We start from the raw sequence: 24,248 nt of genomic DNA, 5'->3' as shown, positions 1-24,248 counted from the left end.
ACGTGGTTCGCGGTAGGCCCTCAATATACATCGGAGCGCCCAGGGTATTCACAAATATCTGAACAAAGCCTCTATTATCAAGATGTTAAAGTTACATGTGCAGATATTTTGAGCACCCTGGCCGCTCCGATATATCTGATGGCGACTATACTAACAGCGACACGGTTAACTGATCATTGGTGAACTTATGTCCATGTAATAAGGCTCACGATTCGTAGGGCACACGCAGGGATTTTCTAACTCCTCGGACTTCGTGGGTCATTTGTACAACCCGTTTCAGGAAGGCCTACCGCGAACCACGTTCGACGTGTTGCCTCTCTGTCACACTTGTAAATTCGTATGTAAGTGTAACAGGGAGGCAACACGTCGAATGTGGTTCTCAGTAGGCCCTCAGACTTATGGCTCCTCTACACGATGGCCCAGCGCCGGCCACTCCAAGGGACGCAGCCATGTGGTAGAATGAGATAGCAATATCACTTGCTCCCTCTAACGCTAAGTGCGTCCCTTGGAGTGGCCGGCGCTGGGCCATCGTGTAGAGAAGCCATTAGGCCTCAGACCGCATTCTCGGTGGCTCGTACAATACAAACGTTACAACAAATGTCATGCGATTTTGATAATTGCTGGCTAATCAGGAACGACACACTAAATCCATCGCTCAAATTACCGCAATGTATCGCAAATCGTATCGATGCGATTATCGGCGACGGTTGGAAAGGCCATAGGAGGAAGTCGATATATGATCAGCGGTAGCACGATCGCATTTTTATCGGTTGTCACCAGCCTGTCGCGTTCTAACAAGTACGTAAGTGCGAAAGTGACGGGCATAGTGACAGGCGATATAAATAGAACCATGCTGCGCCCGAGCAATGGGCGCATTGACTATATAAGAGGGTGATTATGATAAGTGGGCATGCCTATGTAATGCGTAAGTATGTAGATATATGTATATAAATATTATAGCAAATAAGATGGGATTTATAATGGGGTAATTTCGGATATATGTACGGTAGCTACTCTTATGAACCTTACGTTTTTTTACCTGCTATAAGCTTATTCTTTGTATGAAAACACAGTGTCTACGTTGCTAAGGCTCTCCTCAGAAGCCATGTTCAGTTTCAGTACTGTACAGTCAAGTGTAAAAACCGCGCAAGTGCGAGTCGGACTCGCGCACGAAGGGTTCCGTACCATAATGCAAAAAAAAAACAAAAAAAAGCAAAAAAAACGGTCACCCATCCAAGTACTGACCACTCCCGACGTTGCTTAACTTTGGTCAAAAATCACGTTTGTTGTATGGGAGCCCCATTTAAATCTTTATTTTATTCTGTTTTTAGTATTTGTTGTTATAGCGGCAACAGAAATACATCATCTGTGAAAATTTCAACTGTCTAGCTATCACGGTTCGTGAGATACAGCCTGGTGACAGACGGACGGACGGACGGACGGACGGACGGACGGACGGACGGATGGACGGACGGACGGACGGACAGCGAAGTCTTAGTAATAGGGTCCCGTTTTACCCTTTGGGTACGGAACCCTAAAAATATAGGCGCATACAACTTACTCGAAAATATTTCCCACAGCTCTTAATACGCTGACATAAGAGCTATGGGATTTTTTGAGTATGTTGAGTGCACCCATATTTTTACACTTGACTGTACCTAAAAATCTGTATTGGGTACCTTACTCATTTAAGTTAAGTAAATTAATACTCGACATAATTTCAATTTTCAGCGGGCATATTCAAAACTCTATAAACTTCGTAAAATGAACCCTTTAGGAAAATTCTGCAATTACAATAAAACCCCAATAAAATAAATCACCCAGAATATCTGCGAGAATTGCGAGATAAGAAATCCTTTGTAAAGGGCGTTCCTGCCACTGCGTTAAGTATTTAGTCCACCCGCAAAGCGGAAAGCACTCGTAAATAATAAAACAAAGTTTGTCTAACCCCTCAGAGAGTTTCGATGTATTAAAACATAAATAAGGCATCAAGTTACAAACATAGAATCGAGCAAATCAGTAAGGAGTAATTAAGTAAATAACGTTAGCAAACATCTCGGACCCAGGCAGGGGACCGATTTTTGAATTTCGATCGCTCGATTTCGTCACTCGAAAATCGGTGGAAAACGGCGAAATGCAAATTTTTGAAATACGAGCGATCGAAATTTGGAGTCTATTGGTATTGACCACTCCATTTCAATTCTTTTAGTAGAATTTAAATGCCTAGTAGTGGAGATATTATTTAACGAAATACACGAAATCGAGTAGTCGAAATTCGAAAATCGGCCCCCAGGACGGAAATTAATGAAATTAAATTCAGCGGCATTAGTTTGACGTCATAGCCGTGCGTAACGCCATCTAGTAGTTATGTAACAAACTTAAACGACGCGTTGACAGCTCTTGCGTTAAGTTTTCCGGACATGGCAACCTTTGGCTTTAGAATTATTTTTCGTTTTCTTTTTTATAGACGATTCATATCTTAATTTATACACAGATGATGAAAATAAATATAAATTTCATGATTGTAAACTTATTTCGCCTACCTTTTATTGTTTCGAGATGTTACGCCTATTTTTCAAGTCTTTCAGGCTTTCAGCCGTCCTGGCGAATAATTTGTAACGGCAACACTGACATCCAGTCCATCAAGGAAGTGCAAGGAGGCTACTCGCCAAAAATAATACATTTTCGTTATTTTTATTTTATACAAATCTAATTATTTGTTATAAATGTAGTCGCAAACGTTACTTAGCTAGTCAACTAAGTTTCGCACAATGTTAAAAATTGAAAGTGAAATTGTGTTTGACAGAAGAAAACTAGGCAGGTGTGACAGCAAGAATACCGCATAGAGGATATCAAGGGGAAAAAATATAGAATCTGACCCAATTTGGTTTTTTAATGCTGAATATGGGTAAAAGTGAGCTGAGCTTGGATTCGGCGAGTGTTTCGGTCGGGAGCGCCTTGGCAAATCGTCGTCATAACATTTGACCCAGTTAGTGGCTGTGCGTTGACCTATGCCATGGAACTGTATGCGGACTGAGGCACGATGTTATTTTTAGGATACAGCTTTGCAGATAATTAAATATTTATAGATGCTGTACGCGATACAAGATCGGAAAACAGATAACAAACGAAAGTTTCCTTGACCTTTTCCTCTGCAGAATGGTAAGTTCTTTGTTTCAAATAATAATAAATTCGAATTTGTTTTCGGAATAGTTTCACATGTCATATGGTGTATTAAATCATAGCCGTATTGAAAACAATTGACAACAGAAAGTATTGTTTTAATAAGTTTAATCTTAATTACTGTCTTTGATTTTATTCAAACTTGATACTAAATATTTTATGCACATGCATAACTTTCTTCATTCTGTCTTACATGACATAATATTTAACTAAAAAGATTTTTGCTTTTTTTAGATGTTCATTTTGTTTTAATACCTATATAAGTTATTGTTGTTCCATTACCAACAAAAGGAGGCGTAAAGCCTCTTTAACACAGGTTTAAGTTATTCTAAAAGAACTACAATAACATTTTGAATTGTACTATTCCCCAACAGCAATATATAATTTGGGCTTGGCTTAAGCCGACCACTGACTAACAGTCCGCCGGACGATATCGGCCGGTCAGTTGTTCGGAGCTGTCAAATTTTTGTTCTAACTGACAGGCCGATATCGTCCGGCGGCCTGTTAGTCAGTGGTCGGCTTTAGAATTATCATTCTAAAAAAATTTACGGATAAAGCAATCCTGGGATTCTTTTTTTTTAAACAGATCATCAGTTATTAATTAATAAAACCACATTTTGTACATTTAATATTAGCTTTATCTTTGTTTATTTTCACTGTAACTGTAATAGTCTAGAAATATGAAATGGTTAAATACAGGAGCAGATAGTTGTTCACACTATTTTACTTTTTGTGTGCAATAGCAGACCTATGAAATATTTAGTGCAATTTAAAGTTATCTTAAGGATTGATATCAAATATTCACCATTAGAAACAATTCTAAGTCACTGAATTACACAGGGTCACTTAGGTTGTTAGTTTCTTGTCATATATGTCTATCTATCTATCAAGCCCTTTTATTCTGAGTTAGAGTATGTCTCTAAGCTCAGTGTGCCGCTTCTTGGCAAAGGCCTCCTCCAGCTCTTTCCATTGGGGTCTGTTGTGGGCCACTCTTCTCCAGTTCGGGCCCGCTGTGAGTTCGAGTTCATCCTCCCATCTTGTTCGAGGTCTCCTTTGGCATCATGAAATTTGACATTTAAAATGACACTTGCACCGCATGTGATCCATCTAGATCCATCTGCAAACCCTATTGCATAATTCAATTTTCTCTTCTCCGCTATGCAAAGTTGTCTGGAAGAGATCACTCTTAGTGACAAGACCAGCTATTGTTACGTCTTCCTCTAATCTGATATCACACGATGGGCCAACGCCCGCCGGCCACTCCAAGGGACGCATTTATGCGTTAGAGGGAGCAAGATTGCTATCTCATTCTACTGCATGGCTGCATCTCTTGGAGTGGCCGACGTTGGCCCATCATGGCCCGCGAACCTCTCACCTGCGGCCCGCAAGCCTCCCTGGCTATTTATTATGTAATATTGACAAACGGCAATGTCTGATAAAGTCATAAATATTAACAAAGTGCGGCCCGCGTCAACTTCGGTAACTACTATTTGGCCCTTGGCTGCTAAAAGGTTGCCGACCGCTGAATTGTAGAGGAGCCATAATGTAGTGTATTTTGATGTAGCCCTAGTAGCAAATTCCCAAAAGTTTTTATATGGAAAATACAATAAAAAAATAAAAAAATACTGTTTCTCTCTTAATCCTTACTGTAAACATTCTTTACAACAAAACCTATTTTATCAGATCATCTGGGCCCTTTCTTTGAATACATTTTTATCCGAGAATCTTTTGTAAACACGCTTTGTTTGTTTCATTTACTGAATGGAATTTGCTAACACCTTTTATTACTTGATTGAATTTAATCCTCCCTGATCCTCTCAACAGGCTAATCTTCAAAAATATACAGCATTTTTAGATATAATTTGTGGAGGTGGTAAAGGAGCAAAAACATTTACTCTTACTTTCTTTAGCCCCCCCCCCCCCCCCCACATCTAGCGTCTTTCGAGCGTCGGCGTCTGTCGGCGTCTAGTCAGCGCTATGGAAAATGACGTCGCTGCGCAGTTGCGTCGACGTTGCGTCGACGTCGGCCATAGAATTGTAGACGCCGACGCTCGAAAGACGCCAGATGTGGCCGCCCTAAGGCCCAGTAGGCCGGGCGGCAAATTGTGACAAAAAATTCGCTGATGATAACAGGAAATAACTTTAAATGTAGTCAATATGATGGGTGCTGCGAAAGGGGCGGCTATAGGGCCTGGGGCCTAGGGCGGCAAAGTGGAAATCCGCCACTGTACAGAAGTTCATTTATAATTTTTCATTTATTGTGTTTCCTTTTGTTACAGGTGATGAATGTACATATAATGGGATAGCTATAAGAAAATCCAGGCAAAAAATACCATAATAATGCACATAGAAAGAAGATGACTTCCTCTCAAGGGATCAATTTACTCATAGCACTATTTACATACACACACCGCGCAATTCTTTGACTGTAAAATGAAGATACAATTCTAAATTCGAAGAGTCATATCAAATCCAAAAGTTATAACTGTACTTACAATGGTTACTTAGGTTAACAGTGGTTACTGGTGTAGGGTTTTTAGCTCGCGTGGGCTGGTATAGGGCCAAGTGCCCCCACGCGGTCACGCAGGAGTTATGAAGAAGCAAAATGTTCGAACACTATCGTTGATTGTGTGTACATTCACATATTTGTTGGTCGGCGCGGCGGTTTTTGACGCTCTCGAGTCTACTACGGAGAGGAACAGATTTGAAGTTTTACAAGGTACTTACGTTTGATTCTCACAGCGCATTTTTCGCGCCACTTGCAACCCGGAGCTAACCGGTTAAATCTGATGTTACCATGGTTACCAGTACAATTTGACACTGGATTAGCGTTTTAACGGATTAACCCCGGGTTAGTGGGATGGTGCAAGTGGCCCAGGAACCCAGAGTATGGTTTTTGCAACCTTAAGAATATGGAAAATCTAAATATTGTTATCTACCTCTATCACTCTAATATGCAAGAGCGATATGGATAGAGAGTTAGACCAAGAAAAGTCTGCAGCGTTTTTGATAGCCCACGCAGTGCAAGTGTTATTTATACGCCATAATTTCATAGAAGTTTGACGATTAAAATAACGCTTTCACTGCGTGGGCTATCAAAATCGCTGCGGCTTTTCTTGGTCTAACTCTAGGTCCTCTTACCCTAAGAGCTCTTTCCCACTAACGTGCAATTTTTTGCGGGTACGATTTTCTGCAGGATCCCGTTTTAGTACAGTCAACAACAGAGCTATGAATACAGGCAAAGTGCCAAAAATATGTATACACGACCTTAATGTACAGGCAATAAAGTACTGTATACATATTTTTGACACTTTGCCTGTATTCATAGCTCTGTTGTTGACTGTACTATACATTCATTTCATTGAAATATCATTAAATTGAAATATTCGGTTACAGTAGACATGAGCCTGAAAAAGCTCTTTTCAATTCGCAAAAAAATGCAATGTTTTTTCTACACGTCCATCCGTTTTTACACCTCCACTGAGTCGCGCCAAATCGAATCAAAATCTGCTGCACTAAAAATTCGCCGGGCGATGCATGAGTGATTTCAATACTACTCAGTTAAGAGGCGAATTGTATTAAAATTTAGAAACACTTGATTACTGGTAGAGTAATAGTGTATAGGAGTTATAGGACGAACTGATAATCCCTATTCAGACGTTCAGAACTTGCATGCGATTTTCCTAAGTAGTCATCAATGTATGGGGCTCCCATACAACAAACGTGATATTTTGTCTATTTCTGCCTAATGCTACGGAACCCTTCGTGCGCGAGTTCGACTCGCCATTGACCGGTTTTTTATAGTGTAGTCATGAAAAAACAAACATACAATTAGTATGCTTCTCACCATGGTATAATAATATACTCCGCCTGGTAGTCTCTTCCCGTCTTTTCATGGTCACGTGACTGACACAAGCCTACGTCATCATGCGACAGCGCTATATGATAATATGCGATAGCGCTATATATAGCGGCCATGTTATTGTGACGTAGGCTTGTGTCACTCTGGGAAGAGAAGACCATGTTTTATTAGTCTATGGCTTCTCACTAAGCCTATTTACTAACCTAACTTCTTACAGCAATCGAAGGCATGATAATCCGGAAGTACAACATAACGGAAGAGGACTTCCGCGTAATGGAAACGGTGGTGCTGAAGTCGGAGCCCCACAAGGCCGGCCAGCAGTGGAAGTTCACCGGCGCATTCTATTACGCCACCACCGTGCTCACTACCATTGGTAAGGATTTCCGTAGTGCCTTCTTTTACTACCACGTCGGTGACAAAAAGTATACTGCCCGCCTGATGGTAAGCGCCGTAGCCTGCAACTCCAGGTGTGTTACATGCGGGCCATTCCATATGACATCAACAAATCGGAATTAACAAGTGTGCTGCATGGACTTCGATAAAAAAACATTTAGATTATGCTTTGTGGTACCAGAAGTGCTAAGCCACATGGATTTATGTTTTTACTGTTAAGGATAGTTCTCAATCTTTTTTTATTTAAATTAAATATCACCGCGCACCCCATTTGTTGAAATCAGATGGAATGGCCCATGCGCGTTGCCGACCTTTTAAAAACCTGTTCGCTCTTGGCAGGGAGCTTATTTATTCCTTAGCCGGAGCGTTGGTACCTTTTAAAACCCTGAGAGCCTAGCACGAACATCGAAAATCGCATATTCGCTCTCCGGCGCTTTAATGCTATGCAATTCAAGAGCACTAGAGAGGCAGGATGACGAAGTTTCGATGTTCGGTTCGGGGTGAACTCCAAATCTGAATTTGAATGTTAGAAGTTCTCAAACTGGCTATTATTGTAGACATCAATAGGCAACCAAATTAAACTTTGGAAAATAGTTATAACTAATAGCTAATATTACTAACACCAACTCGACAAAACACCAATCAATTGCTATTTAGTGTTTATCTAACTTTACTAACCTGACTAACCTTTACTAACAAGGCTACGGGCACTCGACGCCCGCGACGGTCGGCGGCAAGTTGTTCACAATGTTCTACGCGATCGTCGGCATCCCCCTCGGCCTCATCATGTTCCAGAGCATCGGTGAACGGGTCAACAGGCTTAGCAGGTGAATGACATAGCCAAGGCCTTTGACACTGTTTGTATGAAGCTTCCTTCGGCATCCCACAAGGAACAGTTTTAGGCCCAACACTGTAACTATGTGTGTGGTTTTATATATTTCTTTTCACAAGCTGTTCATGATGTTTTACACGATCTTTGGACCCCTCTCGGCCTCATCATGTTCCAGAGCAGCGGTGAACGGGTCAATAGGCTTAGCAGGTAATTGACGTAGCCAAGGCCTTCGACACTGTTTCTACGAAGTTTCCTTCGGCATCCCACGAGGAACAGTTTTAGGACCAACACTGTAACTGTATGATGATACACTATTAACTTACCACATGCTTTTTTTTCTAGCGTCATAATAAAGTCCCTGAAACACGCGTTGAACTGCAAAGCCACCAGCGCGTCTGAGGTGGACCTCATATGTGTGGTGACGACTTTATCATCGCTCACAATCGCTGGTGGAGCCGCGGCGTTCTCCAAGTTTGAGGGTTGGAGCTACTTCGACAGCGTTTACTATTGCTTCATCACGCTTACCACTATCGGTAAATATGTTTAAATATCAATTATTATGCAATACTAACTATTCTAACTCAATACCTAACCTAAAGAGACTCTTGGTCTTCGACACAAAAGATTTTCGACACACGCCACTATTTTCTTTTCTCCGTCAGTTTACGGCAGTGGATAGATCAGTTTGGAAAATCGTTCACATCATTCAATAAGGCATATTTTCCTCAATATTTATTTAGATAAAACTTACAAAATTTTTGAAACCAAAGGCTAAGTGTAAAGGTTTTAAGTTGACTCAAAAGTTTTTAAAGCGCAAAGTTGCGTGAAATCGAGTCTATTTCTCCAAACTTTGACTCAAATTACTATAATTTCTACCAACACTAATCTCTGTAATTTGACCAACAGGTTTCGGTGATATGGTAGCCCTGCAAAAAGACAACGCCCTCAACCGCAAGCCCTCGTACGTGATGTTCGCGCTCATCTTCATCCTGTTCGGGCTGGCCATAGTGGCCGCCTGTCTCAACTTGTTGGTGCTCCGGTTCGTCACCATGAACACTGAGGATGAGAAACGAGACCAGGCGCAGGCGGAACAGGTATATATGTACAATTGTTTTAAGGGTGTATTTGATCCCACCGACCGTGCCAGTTACTATGCAAAAAGGACAACGCGCTCAACCGCAAGCCCTCGTACGTGATGTTCGCGCTCATCTTTATCCTGTTCGGGCTGGCCATAGTGGCCGCCTGTCTCAACTTGTTGGTGCTCCGGTTCGTCACCATGAACACTGAGGATGAGAAACGAGACCAGGCGCAGGCGGAACAGGTATTTATGTACAATTGTTTTAAGGGTGTATTTGATCCCACCGACCGCGCCAGTTACTTTGAAGAAACTACAAATTCTGTTTAATATGCGCTGGTGGCTTAGCGGTAAGAGCGTGCAACTTTCAATCCGGAGGTCGCGGGTTCAAACTGTTCAAACCCCGGTTCGTACCAATGAGTTTTTCGGAAGTATGTACGAAATATCATCACAGATAAGATAATGGCTTGAATTTTGACAGCCCTAAATATCCGAAAGGGCCAGTGCCATATATATTACAAATACTTCTGACATGTCCGGACAAATCTGGACGTAATGGCAACCCTACCCGATGTGAACATCGACACAATTCTAATCTACATGAATATCCACAGGCGCAGCAAGTGGCGGTGCGACTGGAAGGCGACGTGATCACGGCCGACGGGGCGGTCCTGCGCGGAGTCGCGCGCGGCACGCGCCTCCCGGCCTCCGGGCAAGGTAGATACTACCGTAGGTACTTCAAGCAGTATCGAGTATGGACTCCAAGCATGACCACCGGATGGATTTATCAACTGTGGTGTAATTTCCTTCCTAACAAGCACGCACAGACAATTTTAGACATCCAAATGACCCTACCGCGAACAACGAAATTTCGTTATTTGTCTCTCCATTCCTCTCCATAGCTAACAAAATTCCGACCTTCAATATTCGATGTAGCCTACATAAACCTGCCACCAAATTATACTTAAAATAATGGTTTCTATGCCTTCCAAAGTATTTTTATCTCACTGATAGTCGCCCAGTGTGCGCTTTTTTCCCTTCGTGTCTTATGTAAACCAGAATAATGTTTGTGTTCCTATTATTTTATGTACTTACTTGCTGTAAGCCAACCTGTTCCAAACCACACTTGAATTTCTCAATTAAATTTTTGTGATTGTTCAGTTTTTTCTCGTGTATTTTGGCAATCATTATGCCTAAACACATAAACGCTCTACAAGACAAGTACTAAAGATCGTTTGTCTTAGCCTGTCATTTTGACTTAATGTATTAGTTAGAAAGGGATAAAACATAACTAAACTAATATAAGCTTGCACAGATCTAGTGCGTAATTATTTTCCAACGTATTTTCAGAAAAACGTACGAACCTGTCTTGCTATTTGAGTCAGTCTCGGAACAAAAAATGTGCTGGGGTTGACTGAAGGAGCATGAAAAATACGAACGTTTCCGAGAAAATACGATGCAAAACAATTATGCACTACATCTGTAGTGCGTTTACGAATAAGGGGGTAAGAATGTAGTATGATATATTTTCGGGGATAAACACAACTGTAGTTTTTGCATATGTATGAGAAAAAAGAATAGATAGTATAGAGGGGTCCTGTCATAGTAAATTTTGTAGTCACAGTAAATTTACTGCCATCTATCGACACACGACTAAAACTCAAAACGAAAACGTATAAAATTATCCAAAAAATCTATATGTGTGGATAAATGATTTTATTATTTTTATATCATTTTGATCCATGTTCATTCACTAATATCCATGTGTTAAAATTGTTGAATATGAAACGGTGTCGTCACGCCATCTAGCCGAGCATAGGCTAAAGGTGTGTGCCGCATCTATCCGAGAATGACTTTTTCTTGATTTCCTAGGCACGTTTTTTCCTTAGACTTATGGTATCGTCTTGGGTCGTCCCATTCGTTTTTCGTCAAGTTCTTAATCTCATTCTACATTCGTCACAATAATCGGTGGCTTTCAAAGTAGAATGAGTGACGAAAGCAGAATAGGACTAATTTAAGAACTTGACGAAAAACGAATGGGACGACCCAAGACGATACCGACTTTATTCATCTTATACGAAGTTACATATGTCTTTGGTATGAGTAATAAATAATATGTTGCAGGCGACACGTCCATGATGCCGCTGTACGTCGACGACGAGTACCCGCCGAGCGTCTGCAGCTGCTCATGCAACTGCTTTGGACCTAACAAGTACGTTTTGTTTCTTATTTATAACTGTTATCCTGTTCTCCTAACTACTGTAAACAGGTAGAAGTATACTGACTTGACTGTACACGTCTATAATATAAGTTAAGGAACCCTTAAGCTGGAAACAAATTATCGGACGCGGCTGACGGACGCGGCTGACGGACGCGGCTGACGGGCGCGACATAAAAGTGTGCACAGTGTTCGGGACGTGGCTTGCGGACGCGCAACAACGCTTATTTTTGTAATCCTTTAATTTGAGATTATACAGTAATTCCTTGTTGCGAACACACTCGATAATTCTTTCCTCCATTTTTACCGTACGCACGTCCAAGCTCTCGCGTAGTCCGCGTCCTTCTGGCGCAGTGACGCGTCCCGGACCCCGTGCATACTACTGCATACCGTCCGCGGACGTTTTCGGCTGACAGGAACATCCAGCGCGCCAGATTTCTGTCGGACGTCCGAAGGCTCAAGGTCAGCACAAGGTTACGTCCACGGCTTACCTCCGATAGTTTGCACAGTTCAGTGTATATTCATTATCTAGATACCTATAAGTCGCGGCTGTGAGCCGCGTCCGTCAGCCGCGTCCGATAATTTGTTTCCAGCTTTAGGGTTCGATTTCGCTACCTCTGTTGTGAAAGTTAATTAAGCACCTTCACCAACTCTGCTGACCTGCCTGTACACTATTTGTTTAAATATAGGAATTCCAATTACTTCCAGATCGATGCTCTACCGGGACCCGTTGTCCCCGGTGCCGCCGACCAACATGAAGCAAATCAAAACCAAGAGCTACCGCGAGCTCGGCAACCTGCCGCGCTACATCGAGAAGTCCTCCTCCAAGACCCGCAGCCAGTCGCTGCGGCTCAACTCCGCCTCCGGCTATCTATACATGAACGCCAAGACCAACAGCTTCCAACTCGAACCCGACGACTTCAGGGAAATAGTCGCCAAGCGCAGAGAACAGCTCCGGAAAGGCATGATGATGTACGAAATGAGCTGCAACAACAACGAACAGTATCTCCATCCGTACAGACATAGCACCAGCACCAGAGTCGAGACCAGCCCGCATAGCTCCTCGCTCTACTCCATGAACATGAGATCAGACAACCGGAGCAACGATCCGCTTGTCGATGACTACGATTCAGAGAAATCTAGCTATGCCCGGAAGAAATTACTTAAAAACATAGCGAGAAACACTTGCAAGCAGGAGAATTACTTCTACGATGATGCTGTGTTACATTTCGATGATGAGTACGCTTTCGATGGCTCGATACTGTTCGCTAAGCGGAGAAAATCAGTAGATAGAAACTGGGATTTTGCCATGCCGAAGCAGGATCCGGACCAAATATCCAACGAAAGCTTCGGGTACTATCTACCCGACGATGACGACTTAGAGCAGTACTACGCTAATGATACTCTAACGTTCAACCTGCCACCCCATCGTGCGAGCATATAGTGACGTGCAAAACAGTTGTGCCAAAGATAGGTTAGTGTTAGTTCCAAACTAAAAATGGGCCAATTAATACTACGGTTAAAGTAGACTTTTACAATTTTGCGGTAGAATTTGAACGTTATAGCTTTTACACATAGTGTGTAGTCGCGTTTTTTATTAATGTTCCATGGATTGAGCTTGGCTTCCTGTAGGTATTGTACAGTGTTTCATCGGCTTCTTAGTGTGCGTGGGAACGAGCGCCGGCCTCTCAGTCTGGCAAGTACTAACCATTTGACATTCCTTTCTAGTCATTCGATTTCTAACCGTAATTCTTATAGTAGAGATGCGTTTTTGTTTTAAATATGATGGCAAATATGTTGCCGCTACAGATTAAAGGGTTAATTTTTTATTATTATACATTGTCTGAATGTAATGACTTCCTTGTTTGAATGTTAAAAATAAGGAAGTTCTCTCTTGAAGGCGTAATGTCTTTGCGATGCCAAAACATACAATCATTATACAACATTAACTGGTCGTCTTCCATAAAAGCCAAAGTAATCAAAAGATCTTTATCTTCAGTAGTTGTTGTTATGGATCTGATCTTATTTATATGATTGAAAATTACATTTTATTATTCTCTATAGAGAAATCCAGTGAAAATATTTTAGGCCAGTATAACCAAGTGCCAAATTTACTTGTTATTTATGAAAACACAACAAAGAATCGTTAAAAAACAATATAAAAATTTTACCTTCCAATAAAATTATTATTATGTTTCCTATCCACATCGGATATCTTCATTGAGAGAGTAACGCGATCGTTGACCAATGATGCCGCTAGCGTCTATGTAGTCGCTCCGCCCCACGCCGTGACGTAGTTCCGCTTCCACTTCCTGCGAACCGTTGCTCGCTTCCCGCCACTCGCCACCGCCATGTCATTGTTGAGGAGAAGTACCGTCGGCATAAAAGTAGCCTAGTAGCCTGCCAGGAAGGCATTACTCAGATATCCGATGTGGATAGGAAACATAATAATAATTTTATTGGAAGGTAAAATTTTTATATTATGTGTTCCGTACTCCACATCGGATATCTTCATTGAGACCTGTTTATTATCTCCTGGTGGCGAGTTAGCGGGCGCGCAAGCGATAGGGCTACACCTACTGTCATAGAACTCAGAGAACGAATAAATATGTATACACCATATTGCAACCCATGAAATCACAGTGACTCGTTATAATGTGAATTACAGGAAATTGAGAATTGAAATTGTAATCTCAGGTTCGAAACTGGTTTAAGAGAATTCTCATTCGAAATCGCATCCGATCCGCAGAATCTCGGCGAGTCATGTTCCCAATTAACATAAGCGAAAATATCGCTAAGTGAATAGCTTTCCAGCCAATTTAGTTATTAAGTACATCGTGGATCAAAAGCAATCGTAGGCGAGGCCGGCTTGGATGAGACTGTGGCTGAAAGAAATAAGCGAAGTGTCCCCTAACATTTTGTGTAATTCTCGCAAGGTGACGTACCCAGACTACCTACTTATACTGGGTCTATACTTTATTCCGGAGCTTCTAAGAGTCCAGTCGGTAAGACACGTTATCTGGTTTAGAGCCGAATTTCGGACACAAAATAATAGCGTTAAAGTTATCTATGTAATTGCCCGGGCTACAGTGTAGTAGAGTAAGGTCATTGACCCTGCTGCCTGATGCTAACAGCAAAAGTGCGGCAGCTATTCTATCGTACTTCTTCTAACGTACCTAACGTTGTAGGGCTATTTAAATTAGGGCAAGTAGATGTCTCGCGTCCCAAGCTGGTGCTTTGGGAGGCGCTGGTCTCGCTATTAATGGCGTTGGAAGAAGGCATAGTGTCCGATAGTGGTTCATACACAGCACTTGTGAGAGGCTTATGAACGAGTATCGTTCTGAAAGCTAACATGGATAATAGAAATAGACGTCTGAGATAGCTCGCTACTTCACTGGATAGAGGTACCTGGCAGTTGATCTTATTTTTGATGCACCATAAAGACCGTTTCTACATTGTGGCCGTACATGCAGCCTAGACAAGGGGACGATCTAGGGGCTCCCGTTACTGTTTTCTATACAAACACAGTACCGGAATCGGGAATATCCGGTTCTTCCATATTAGTGAGACAGTGACAGTTGCGTTTCGTTCGCTACGTAGCGTTAGACCTTGGCATGTTATATGCATGCGCCAGTCACGCCAGTAGCGGACGTCACTCCTGATCCCGCCAGCTCGGTGTTGGAGCGTCCTATCTGACAGGAGCTACGCCTCATTCTTAAGGTCGTTGACTCGTAAGGGAGGGCGGTCTGACGTTGTGTTCACTAGGACCGCCAGTAAATTGCAAGCTTACCACAGCTGCTTTAAGACTCCTTATCACGCCGTCACAGTACACAGACTAGGCTGGGAGGTGGAGACATCCATGCCAAGTCTCACAGGCAGCTGTCAAAGGTCGTGGTAGCAGTTCAATGAGTCTGTTAAGAAATACCGTGGCACAGTGCGAGGGCTCTCGAAAGCGGAGGCCGGCCAACAAGGCGCCTGTCAGGTGAAGACAGTCTCGGCGGCTGCTGGGCGCAGCTGCCACTCGGGCGCGCAGTGACTTTTTGATAAACCGTTGCCCTCGGGGGTTGTACCGACCTGGCAAGTAGCAAGCAACCAGCGCGACCTGTAGACGATCTGCTGGCATCAGCAGTTTTTGCGACAGCCGTAGTAACGGAAGGGATGTAGTGTCGCCGTCGTTTTATGTATACTGTACCGGTGCGGTTGTATGTTTACACTTCTGTCGTCAGCGCTGCAGATGCGGCCCGTTAACGGTTACTCTTCGCTGAAAGGGCCTTACCTCGTACATTGTCTACCAATATTGGAGATTGTAACGGACTGCTTGCATAAGATGAGGAAGAAAGTGGTGCGAGGCTTTCGGCAGCTCCGTGTTGCTGGGGACTGCGAAGGCTTCACCTTCCTCCATGAACTAAAGTTTGCGAATTTGAGACTGAACAGAAGGCATTGAGTCTCATTTCTGCGAGAAACTCTGCAGCAAGGCAGGCCTGTATGTCGCGAAAAAGAAAACTTTCAATCGGTGTGTTGTGCCGCGTGTCCCACGTGATGTCTAGGAGCGTGATGGTCTAATTCGCTTTATCCGAAGAGACACCCTATATCGAGTTAGTATAGGGCATCGAGTTAGTAGCATGCTTTTAAGGAAATCGAACTGATGAAATCAAGTCTAAAATCGATTTTGGCGCTTTGCGTAACAAAACTGTTTCGATAAAGTCGAATACAGACAGATGGAAACTGCTGGAGTCCTCCTGGCCCCTTTCTCTTAGCACCGGAAACTCAAGCTTGTTCAGGCGCAGCGGGTTTATTTGTCCCATTTTGTTTATTATGGCTTTTCGCACGAGTTCGTCTTTGTAAGACGGAACTTAAGCTGGAGAGCGCGAGCAAGCAGAGATAATTATGTGAAGTCTGCAGACCTTTTCGATGCCTTTCACCTCGGTTTCGAGCGGTCGCACAGGGCCTTGTCGCTAGCTGTTCTCTGGTTGGACCACTCCATGGCCTCGAGAAGTCGTAGGAGCTTCGAAGCGACACAGCGAAGTCGTTCAGCACCTTTATGAAGCCCGGGAACACGACGTATTTTCCTCTGAGTATCGACATATCTTACCGCTTTCAACTCCGGGCAGTCGAGCCGCGCTAGGACGGGGCTCTTTACGACCTTGTCTGCCGTCGCCGGAGGATTCTTTAACCGAAACCAAGAGCTTAGCGGTCTGTTCGTGCTGTACCATACCATACCTATACCTGCACCATAGCTATAGGCGCCTGCGTACCTCAATGGAACCATGTGGACAGGACAAAACTGATACTGTGGCGCCCAGCGAGCAAGGGACGACATCGTCGTAGTTGCAACATCGGTGGGCAGCATCGGCGTGATTGTGGCAACCGCCGCCGCTCGGGAGGCGCCGGTGCGTGAAGCTAGGGGCGCCATCGTGGCGGCCGGCTCGGGGGGGGGGCACCGGTGCCTGAGGCCGGGCGGTTCATGGCGGCCGCCACTGGTTCGGGAAGCGCTGGTGCGTGAGGCGAGGACCCATAGTGGCGGCCCGCTCTAGAGGCGTTGTCGCGTGAGGCGGGCGGCTCCATCGTGGCGGCCGCCGCCACCGGCTCGGGAGGCGCCGGTGCGTGCGGCGAGAGGCGCCATCGTGGCGGCCAGCTCGGGAGGCACCGGTGCATGAGGCGGTCGCCGTCTGGCTGGCTGGTCTGGGAGGCACTGCTGTGAGGCGAGAGGCGCCATCGTGGCGGCCAGCTCGAGAGGCGCCAGTGCGCAGGTGGTGGTGCCATCGTGGCGGGCGGCATCATCGTGGCGGGCAGCGCCATTGTGGCAGCCGCCGCCACCGCGTCGATGCGTAATGCGAGAGGCGCCATCGTGGCGGCCAGCTCGGGGGGCAGGCGGTGTCATCGAGCGGGCGGCGCCATCATGGCGGCCACCGTCGCCAGGCTCAGGTGCGAGAGGCGCCGTCGTGGCGGCCAGCTCGACAGGCGCCGGTGCGCGTGACGGACGTTACCGGCACGGGAGGCGCCGATGGCTAGGCTCGTAGTTGCACGCATCATCACGGCGACGCTGTTGCCCTCGGCGGTGCCATCGTGGTGGCCACACCGGCGCGTAGGTCACCAGCGACGTCATGACGGCCGGCAACCAACGCGGCGATCGTCGCTGTACTCGTAGCATTTCCACTGCTTACACGTAACTTACCTTCCTTCCGCTCGAGCAGTCGGGACGCAGAAGCGGTCCGCCTTCACCTTGGCGCGATCCACCCGCGATGCGCCCGCAGCTGCAGGAGCGGGCGTGTGACGTCTCGCAGAGCCACGCGGATCTCTCGGAGTCCCGCTGGACTGGAAGCGTCCGCACCGCAACTGCAGCAATAGGAGCGGGCGTAGCAACAGGAGCGGGCGTGTGACGTCTCTCGGAGTCCCGCGGACTGGAGGCGTCCGCACCGCGACTGCAGCAACAGGAGCGGGCGTGTGACGCCTCTCGGAGTCCCGCGGACTGGAGGCGTCCGCACCGCGACAGGCGTCCGCACCGCGACTGCAGCAACAGGAGCGGGCGTGTGACGTCTCTCCGAGTCCTGCGGACTGGAGGCGTCCACCGTGGCCCGCAGCGTCGCGGTGTCCCGGAGTCACCTTGGACGACAGCAGAAGACGCGGCGCGCGCGGGCGGGGGCGGGCGCCGGGCCCGCGCCCCCGCGCCGGGGGACGGGGCGCCCCGGGCGCGCCGCAACTAACAACACGAGGTACTCCCAGGCTACTGCCTGAGAACCCTCCGCGAGTGACGAAGTAACTTCTGAACGCCAATAAAATTAGAATATCTTAAACTGGCTCACCGGATGGTTCGAGACAATCCAAACCTCCTTATCAGCGAAGCGCGGCGCCCGAAAGCGGCGCGCGCAGGCCGTCCGCCGCCGCGCCGCCCGGGCGCCGCCGCCGCCGCCGCAGGCACGATGACCGCGCGTTCCCTCTCCGATGCGGAGCGACTTGTTACCACTTGTTAACAAAAACCACTGACGCACTTCCTACTTCGATCTCGAAAATGCGAGGTAACGATTTTAGCAGCATGGAATGTGAAAATTAATTTAGCAAGAAAAAAGTGGGTAGAATCGAAAAGCACCGTTCGATGACTTCGATCGCGAGACCGCCAAAAGACTAATAGTGGCGATCTCTGCCGTATCTCACTATTTAATCGACCGAGCTTTGGATCGGAAATGTTAAAGCACCATGCTGCAAAAATATACGCAAAAAATATTTGCGGACCATCGGTCAAGACGGTCGACGAAACAATGTCATGGCGGTGGCGAGTGGCGGGAAGCGAGCAACGGTTCGCAGGAAGTGGAAGCGGAACTACGTCACGGCGTGGGGCGGAGCGACTACATAGACGCTAGCGGCATCATTGGTCAACGATCGCGTTACTCTCTCAATGAAGATATCCGATGTGGAGTACGGAACACATAATATAACAAATTTATTAATGGCCTAAAGTCCATTACAAATTTACTAATGGCCTAGCCATTTAAATAAATCAGCTGATGGGTGAAATATTGTTCCAAAAACATCATATATTTAACACGTTCCCTGTCTACCTAGGAACCAGAATTGAGTCCTCATGTGCAACATGTTTTTTGTCAAAAGGTTCATAGCCAGTATGTGCATGCAAATACAAAAGACCTAGCTCACACGTGTAAATTTTCGCAATGCTTTAAGTTTATATGGGGTCGTGCATCATTAGTGGTGCATGCACGTATCATCTGTACCCTAAAATGCTACACATATGATGCATGCACAGGGAACGTGTTAACTAGCAGTCGGCAGCGGTAGCACGGGCGCATTTTTATCGTCTGCCGTCATGCTTGTCACGTTCTGACAAGTATGTAAGTGCGAAAGTGACAGGCGATAAAAATGGAACCATGCTGCCACCGCTGGTGTTTAATATTATACATTAGAGCTTTGTTACGTTATCAAGACAAAAGTCTAAAAACTAACCCCCTTATTCATAAACGCGCTACAAATCTCAATTAGCTAATAATCGTTTGTCCTTATCTGTCATTTGGACTTATGTATTTGTAAGAAAGGGATAAAACATAATTTAACTAAATCAGGCCCGTAAAGTTTTATGAATAAGGGGGTAAATGTGTGAATAAAACACAGGAAATATTCAATGACTTAATCATAAAGGTATTATTTTTAATATATTAGAAAAGGTCACTCGCGTATTTTAAATCGAATATTGCGTCGGGTGACAAGCAAAAGTCACTAAGTACTATCAATATATTAAAGTAACAATGCACTTTAATACACTTACAACACGGTTTATTGTCCAATGATTTCAATGGTGTTAGTTAGTGACTTTTGCTTGTCACCCGACGATTGCTCAACATCTTTTGCACCATAACGAGAAGCCTCAACTGACTGATACGTGAGTGATCCGTTTTAATAAATTTAATATATCTGTGTCTTACGAAAGTTTTCGTATTATTTTAATATTGTCTGCTGGCATTATTAAAATAACACGAAAACCTCAATTGACCACAGAAATGAGGATTTTGAGGAGAGGGCCGGCCCTAGTTATGGATGTAAGTAGCGCTTTCATATGTTAAAGCGATTAGCTTTGATAGGTCCCAATCCAAATTAATTCCAATTGGTCCCCTCTTTAGACTGCAGTGAACGCATATATTTAGTATGGAAACCGCCTTTAGGAACATTACCGTTCAAATTCTCGGGCCAAATTAGCACACACACACAATTACGCCTACATTCAAATAGGACGACGCGTTTACAGAGCCTGTAATCAAAGCTGGTAAACAAAATAAGAGTCATCTTTATTACTCTAATGGTACATAGCTAAGTGTAGATGAAATGCATATAATGTCAATAACTACCAATCAGCGACATTAATCCGCTAATAACCTTCTTGCTGTACGTACTGGCCGCTTAGAGTTCGCGGTTCATATTTGATTAGAATATGACTTGGACAGGGATAGGTTTATGCCATACAGTGAAGAACCAGTCAAATAATTCACGTATAATAATTTAATGCAGATTAAAAGATAACTAGTTAAAATGTTGTTATGACATGACAGACTAACTCAACATAAGTAAATATATATCATTGTTGTATAAATGTATTCCGCTATAATAAGTATTTTGTATATTTTATTATCTATCTGTATGGCAGTGCGAAGTCACGTTCAGGTATAGTCTGTCCGTTTTTCTAAGATCAAGTACGCCACAGTAAATGTATGGCGAACTTGATCTTAGAAATCGGACTGGCTATACAGTCTGCAAAATTTACATGGGTACAAGAATCGGGTCAAAAATATTTGAACAGGCGGAGTCACAATAAATCCCCACTTTCAGTTCAGAATATTTTATATGTATATAGCCGGTCAAGCAAGTTTGTCAGTAGAAAAAGGTGCAAAATGAAAATTTTGTATGGGACCACAGCCGTTCGCGCGCTTACATTTTCTAAATTTGCCGCTCTTTTCTGTGTGCATTTGTTAAATTAATTCAGTGAAAGCATGATAGGAAAAATGTATCTACATATAGGAGACCGGGTATGATTATCTCACGGGTTATATCTCATGAATAGAACATATTCTAGATGGTTTACTAACGAATGGCCCAAAAACGTTTCCCAAAGTATCACATCCCAAACTATGTTTCCCAAAAACATTCCTCAAAAATATGTAGTAAATGATCACTAAAATTAAAACTCCATTTTAATATAAAATGATAACCAAATTTGTTACATCTTGCTATTCTATTAAAGCAAATAACACCAAAGTAATAATTGTAACCCAAAAATTGTAAATAACTACCAATTTTTAAACCACATTTTAGTCTAAAATGACATGCAATTTTTTTTACATCTCGTTATTCTATTAAATTAATTAATCCACTTCGATGACCTTTTTCTAGTACACAGTATTTGGTTTCTGTATGGACGGCAGTTCTAACCTAAAACACTTTTCTAATAGCATTTCGATTCTGTGAGGGTCACAGTTCTAACCTAACCTAACCCACTTTTCTGATAGTGGTTCCGTTTTGTGAGGATCGCAGTTCAAACCTAACCCAACCCACCCAAATTACGTAGAATTTAACGTACCAAAACTATATTAACATAACAAAAATTACTTTAAATACTTGCTTATTTGTCAAATTTGCGAAGTGACAATTTTGACCAAACATCTTTTTGGAATATAATCATCAACTGAAAAATAATAAATAATTATAATTTAATTTGTTCAAATACTTCATTGTAATATAATCATCATTCTCTTGCCCTTGTTCCATTCACTTGGGGTCGGCGCAGCATGTCTTTTTGGAATATAATATTAGACAATAAAAAACGTTTGCTAAATAAGTTTTTGTCCTAATAACATTTGACAAAGTAAAATCATGCCAAAAGATAATTTGACCAAATAAATTATATGCGAAGTGTAACTTTGCTAAAGGTGTCTTTGGGAAATGAAACTATTGCGATAAGTTTGTTGGGAAGTGAAATTTGGCGAAATGTATTTGGCCCAAACGAAAGTACACCATTCTAGATATCTTGCCAGGCATCCACTCAATTTCATGTCTCTCTAATTGGACGCTTTTTTCCATAGTTCTCTGCGAATAGCATCTTGTGGGAATCTGAATGGAAAGTAATGTAAAATGGCAATACCAAATTTGATTATTAATTTGAAATAACTAGGTAGTTTTTTTATAGCTCCATCTCATGAAATAAAAAAGGAAAATACAAATCTGTAAGAAGGAATTTATTTATAATTATATAGAAAATACCTAAACCAAACACAAGTTAATAAAATAGTCTACTTCATTTGGCATAACACCATCCCTATTATCCTCGCAATTTAAAAAGTCGTATATTGTTATGAAAGTCGTATGCAGTTGTTACGTTTTAGCTTAGCACGGTAGTATTGAAAACAAATCGTCATGTTTTTTCCAAATTTTACTGGAGTTATCTGTTTACTACAAGTGAAAAGTGATTCCATTGTCCTTGGTATGAACTAAAATAACTTCTGCACCACTTCACGACACATGAATATATTTTTATTACAAAAACGTTGTTTTTATAAATCAATTTAGCCATTTGTCACTGACTGTCATCTCGGTCGCGTACTGAGATTGCCAATCGAGCAGTTTCTAAGTACCGCCTATCGCGGGGTAGTTTGCGTTGGGTCATAATTGAGCGGACAGAATACTTCCATGTATATCATTTCGCTGTTAGACTGGTCTTGACATTTTTCTATACTAATATAACTAATTCTCTTCAAATTTGTAGTAAAAATCCTTGTAAATAAAGGACACTTAGCTCGAGAAATTTCGTGCATTATTATTAACCCGCCTGTTCTTATCTCTATCCCACGTTCGTAATCGTATTGCTGTGCCGCTCGCACAGGGTCATTGACCGCCGGCATCATAGGCGGGACAGCAATATTACGAACGTGGGATAGAGATAGGAACAGGTGGATCAATGTACGGAATTCCTCGTGCTAAGCGTCCTTTCTTTAGTTAGTTTTTGAAATATTGTGTAATATACGATACTAGCAACCTTGCCATAGAATTCCCTGGCTCCCTTTAGATAGAATTTTTAAATATTTAATATAATATTACACGATATTTCAAACGTACCAAACTAATCACAAGATTTAACACATTCAGCGCCAAGAACCCGACTGTCGGATACACTGTTCGTGGCGACTACGCGCTCCATACGGTGAAAACATGGCTACGCGCTACGAGCGTAACCCGTAGCACTTAGTGGCAATGAATGTGTGAAGTCAAAAACATCATAAACATATTAGATAGCCATTTCATGTTAAATACTAGTCTATTGAGGGATAAGCCAAATCAAGAGTTGTGAAAAAGACCACTTGTTAAGTGTAACGCATCAGTGAGTGCGAATAGTGAGGTACACCATCCTCTTTGACCAGAAATAATAAAAAATAAACAATTTTACGTTTTCCGTAAGTCGTAAGTCGGTGTAAGGTGCTCAACGGCACGAAGAATATCGTACATTGACCCGCTTTTTTATATCTCTATCGCACGCGCATAATTATATGCTGTCCCGCCAATGATGCCTGGGATCAAAGAGAATAGAGTTACTGTCATGGTAAATTATGTAGCCACAGTACATTTACTGCCATCTTTCGACAGAAGATTAAAACTGTTAGAACGCCATTTGACTTTGATCCTTATTCTTTCACTAATATGTGTTAACTTGTTAACGCCATCTTCTCGAGAGTAGGCTGAAGGTTATGGCGCCATAGCTCGAAAGAATGCACCATACAGTTAACACATGTCAGTGGAAGAATAAGGATCAAAGTCAAATGGCGTTCTAACAGTTTTAATCTTCTGTCGAAAGATGGCAGTAAATTTACTATTTCAAATTCTCATTGCTGCGATCAATGCCACGGTGCGAGCAGGACAGCAACAAAATTATGCGCGTGCGATAGGGATAGGAAACGGCCGGTCAATGTGCGAAATTCTTCATGATCAGCGTCCTTACTTTATATGATGACCTTGAATAATACCTATGTGTAACTCGTACCATCCTCGTCTTAGCACAAAATGATAGGGGCAGTGTACCTCACTTTCAGATGAAGTGCATACGGGTGCTTAGTGACGCCAATTTGAACTGAATATACATAGAAGTAACGCCGGGAAACACTAAAATATGTACATATATTTATTGGGTTCATAATGA

The 24,248-nt window shown here is 43.3% G+C and overlaps 1 protein-coding gene across 1 annotated transcript; it reads left to right on the top strand.

The window, feature by feature from the left end:
- Nucleotides 1–2,566: 2,566 nt before the first annotated feature.
- On the top strand, nt 2,567–13,727 carry LOC134675509 (potassium channel subfamily K member 9-like). The gene is made up of 9 exons (XM_063533774.1): nt 2,567–3,162; nt 5,463–5,902; nt 7,263–7,418; nt 8,139–8,265; nt 8,613–8,803; nt 9,177–9,364; nt 9,960–10,062; nt 11,470–11,557; nt 12,272–13,727. Exons 2-9 carry the CDS (start codon nt 5,776–5,778, stop codon nt 13,005–13,007), a joined length of 1,716 nt encoding a protein of 571 aa, XP_063389844.1. The 5' UTR covers nt 2,567–3,162; nt 5,463–5,775; the 3' UTR covers nt 13,008–13,727.
- Nucleotides 13,728–24,248: the final 10,521 nt, after the last annotated feature.

The sequence above is a fragment of the Cydia fagiglandana genome, chromosome 22 (assembly GCF_963556715.1).
Source record: "Cydia fagiglandana chromosome 22, ilCydFagi1.1, whole genome shotgun sequence".
Taxonomy (NCBI): domain Eukaryota; kingdom Metazoa; phylum Arthropoda; class Insecta; order Lepidoptera; family Tortricidae; genus Cydia; species Cydia fagiglandana.
The sequence above is the reverse complement of the archived record's forward strand: the minus strand, read 5'-3'. Positions and strand labels throughout refer to the sequence as shown.

What these genes read in the sequence shown, in the direction of transcription:
- LOC134675509 (XM_063533774.1), top strand. Translation starts at nt 5,776, where the DNA reads ATGAAGAAGCAAAATGTTCGAACACTATCGTTGATTGTGTGTACATTC. An exon ending in CGGGTCAACAGGCTTAGCAG is followed by an intron (nt 8,266 to 8,612) that starts GTGAATGACATA and finishes TTTTTTTTCTAG; the next exon opens with CGTCATAATAAAGTCCCTGA. An exon ending in AACTGCTTTGGACCTAACAA is followed by an intron (nt 11,558 to 12,271) that starts GTACGTTTTGTT and finishes AATTACTTCCAG; the next exon opens with ATCGATGCTCTACCGGGACC.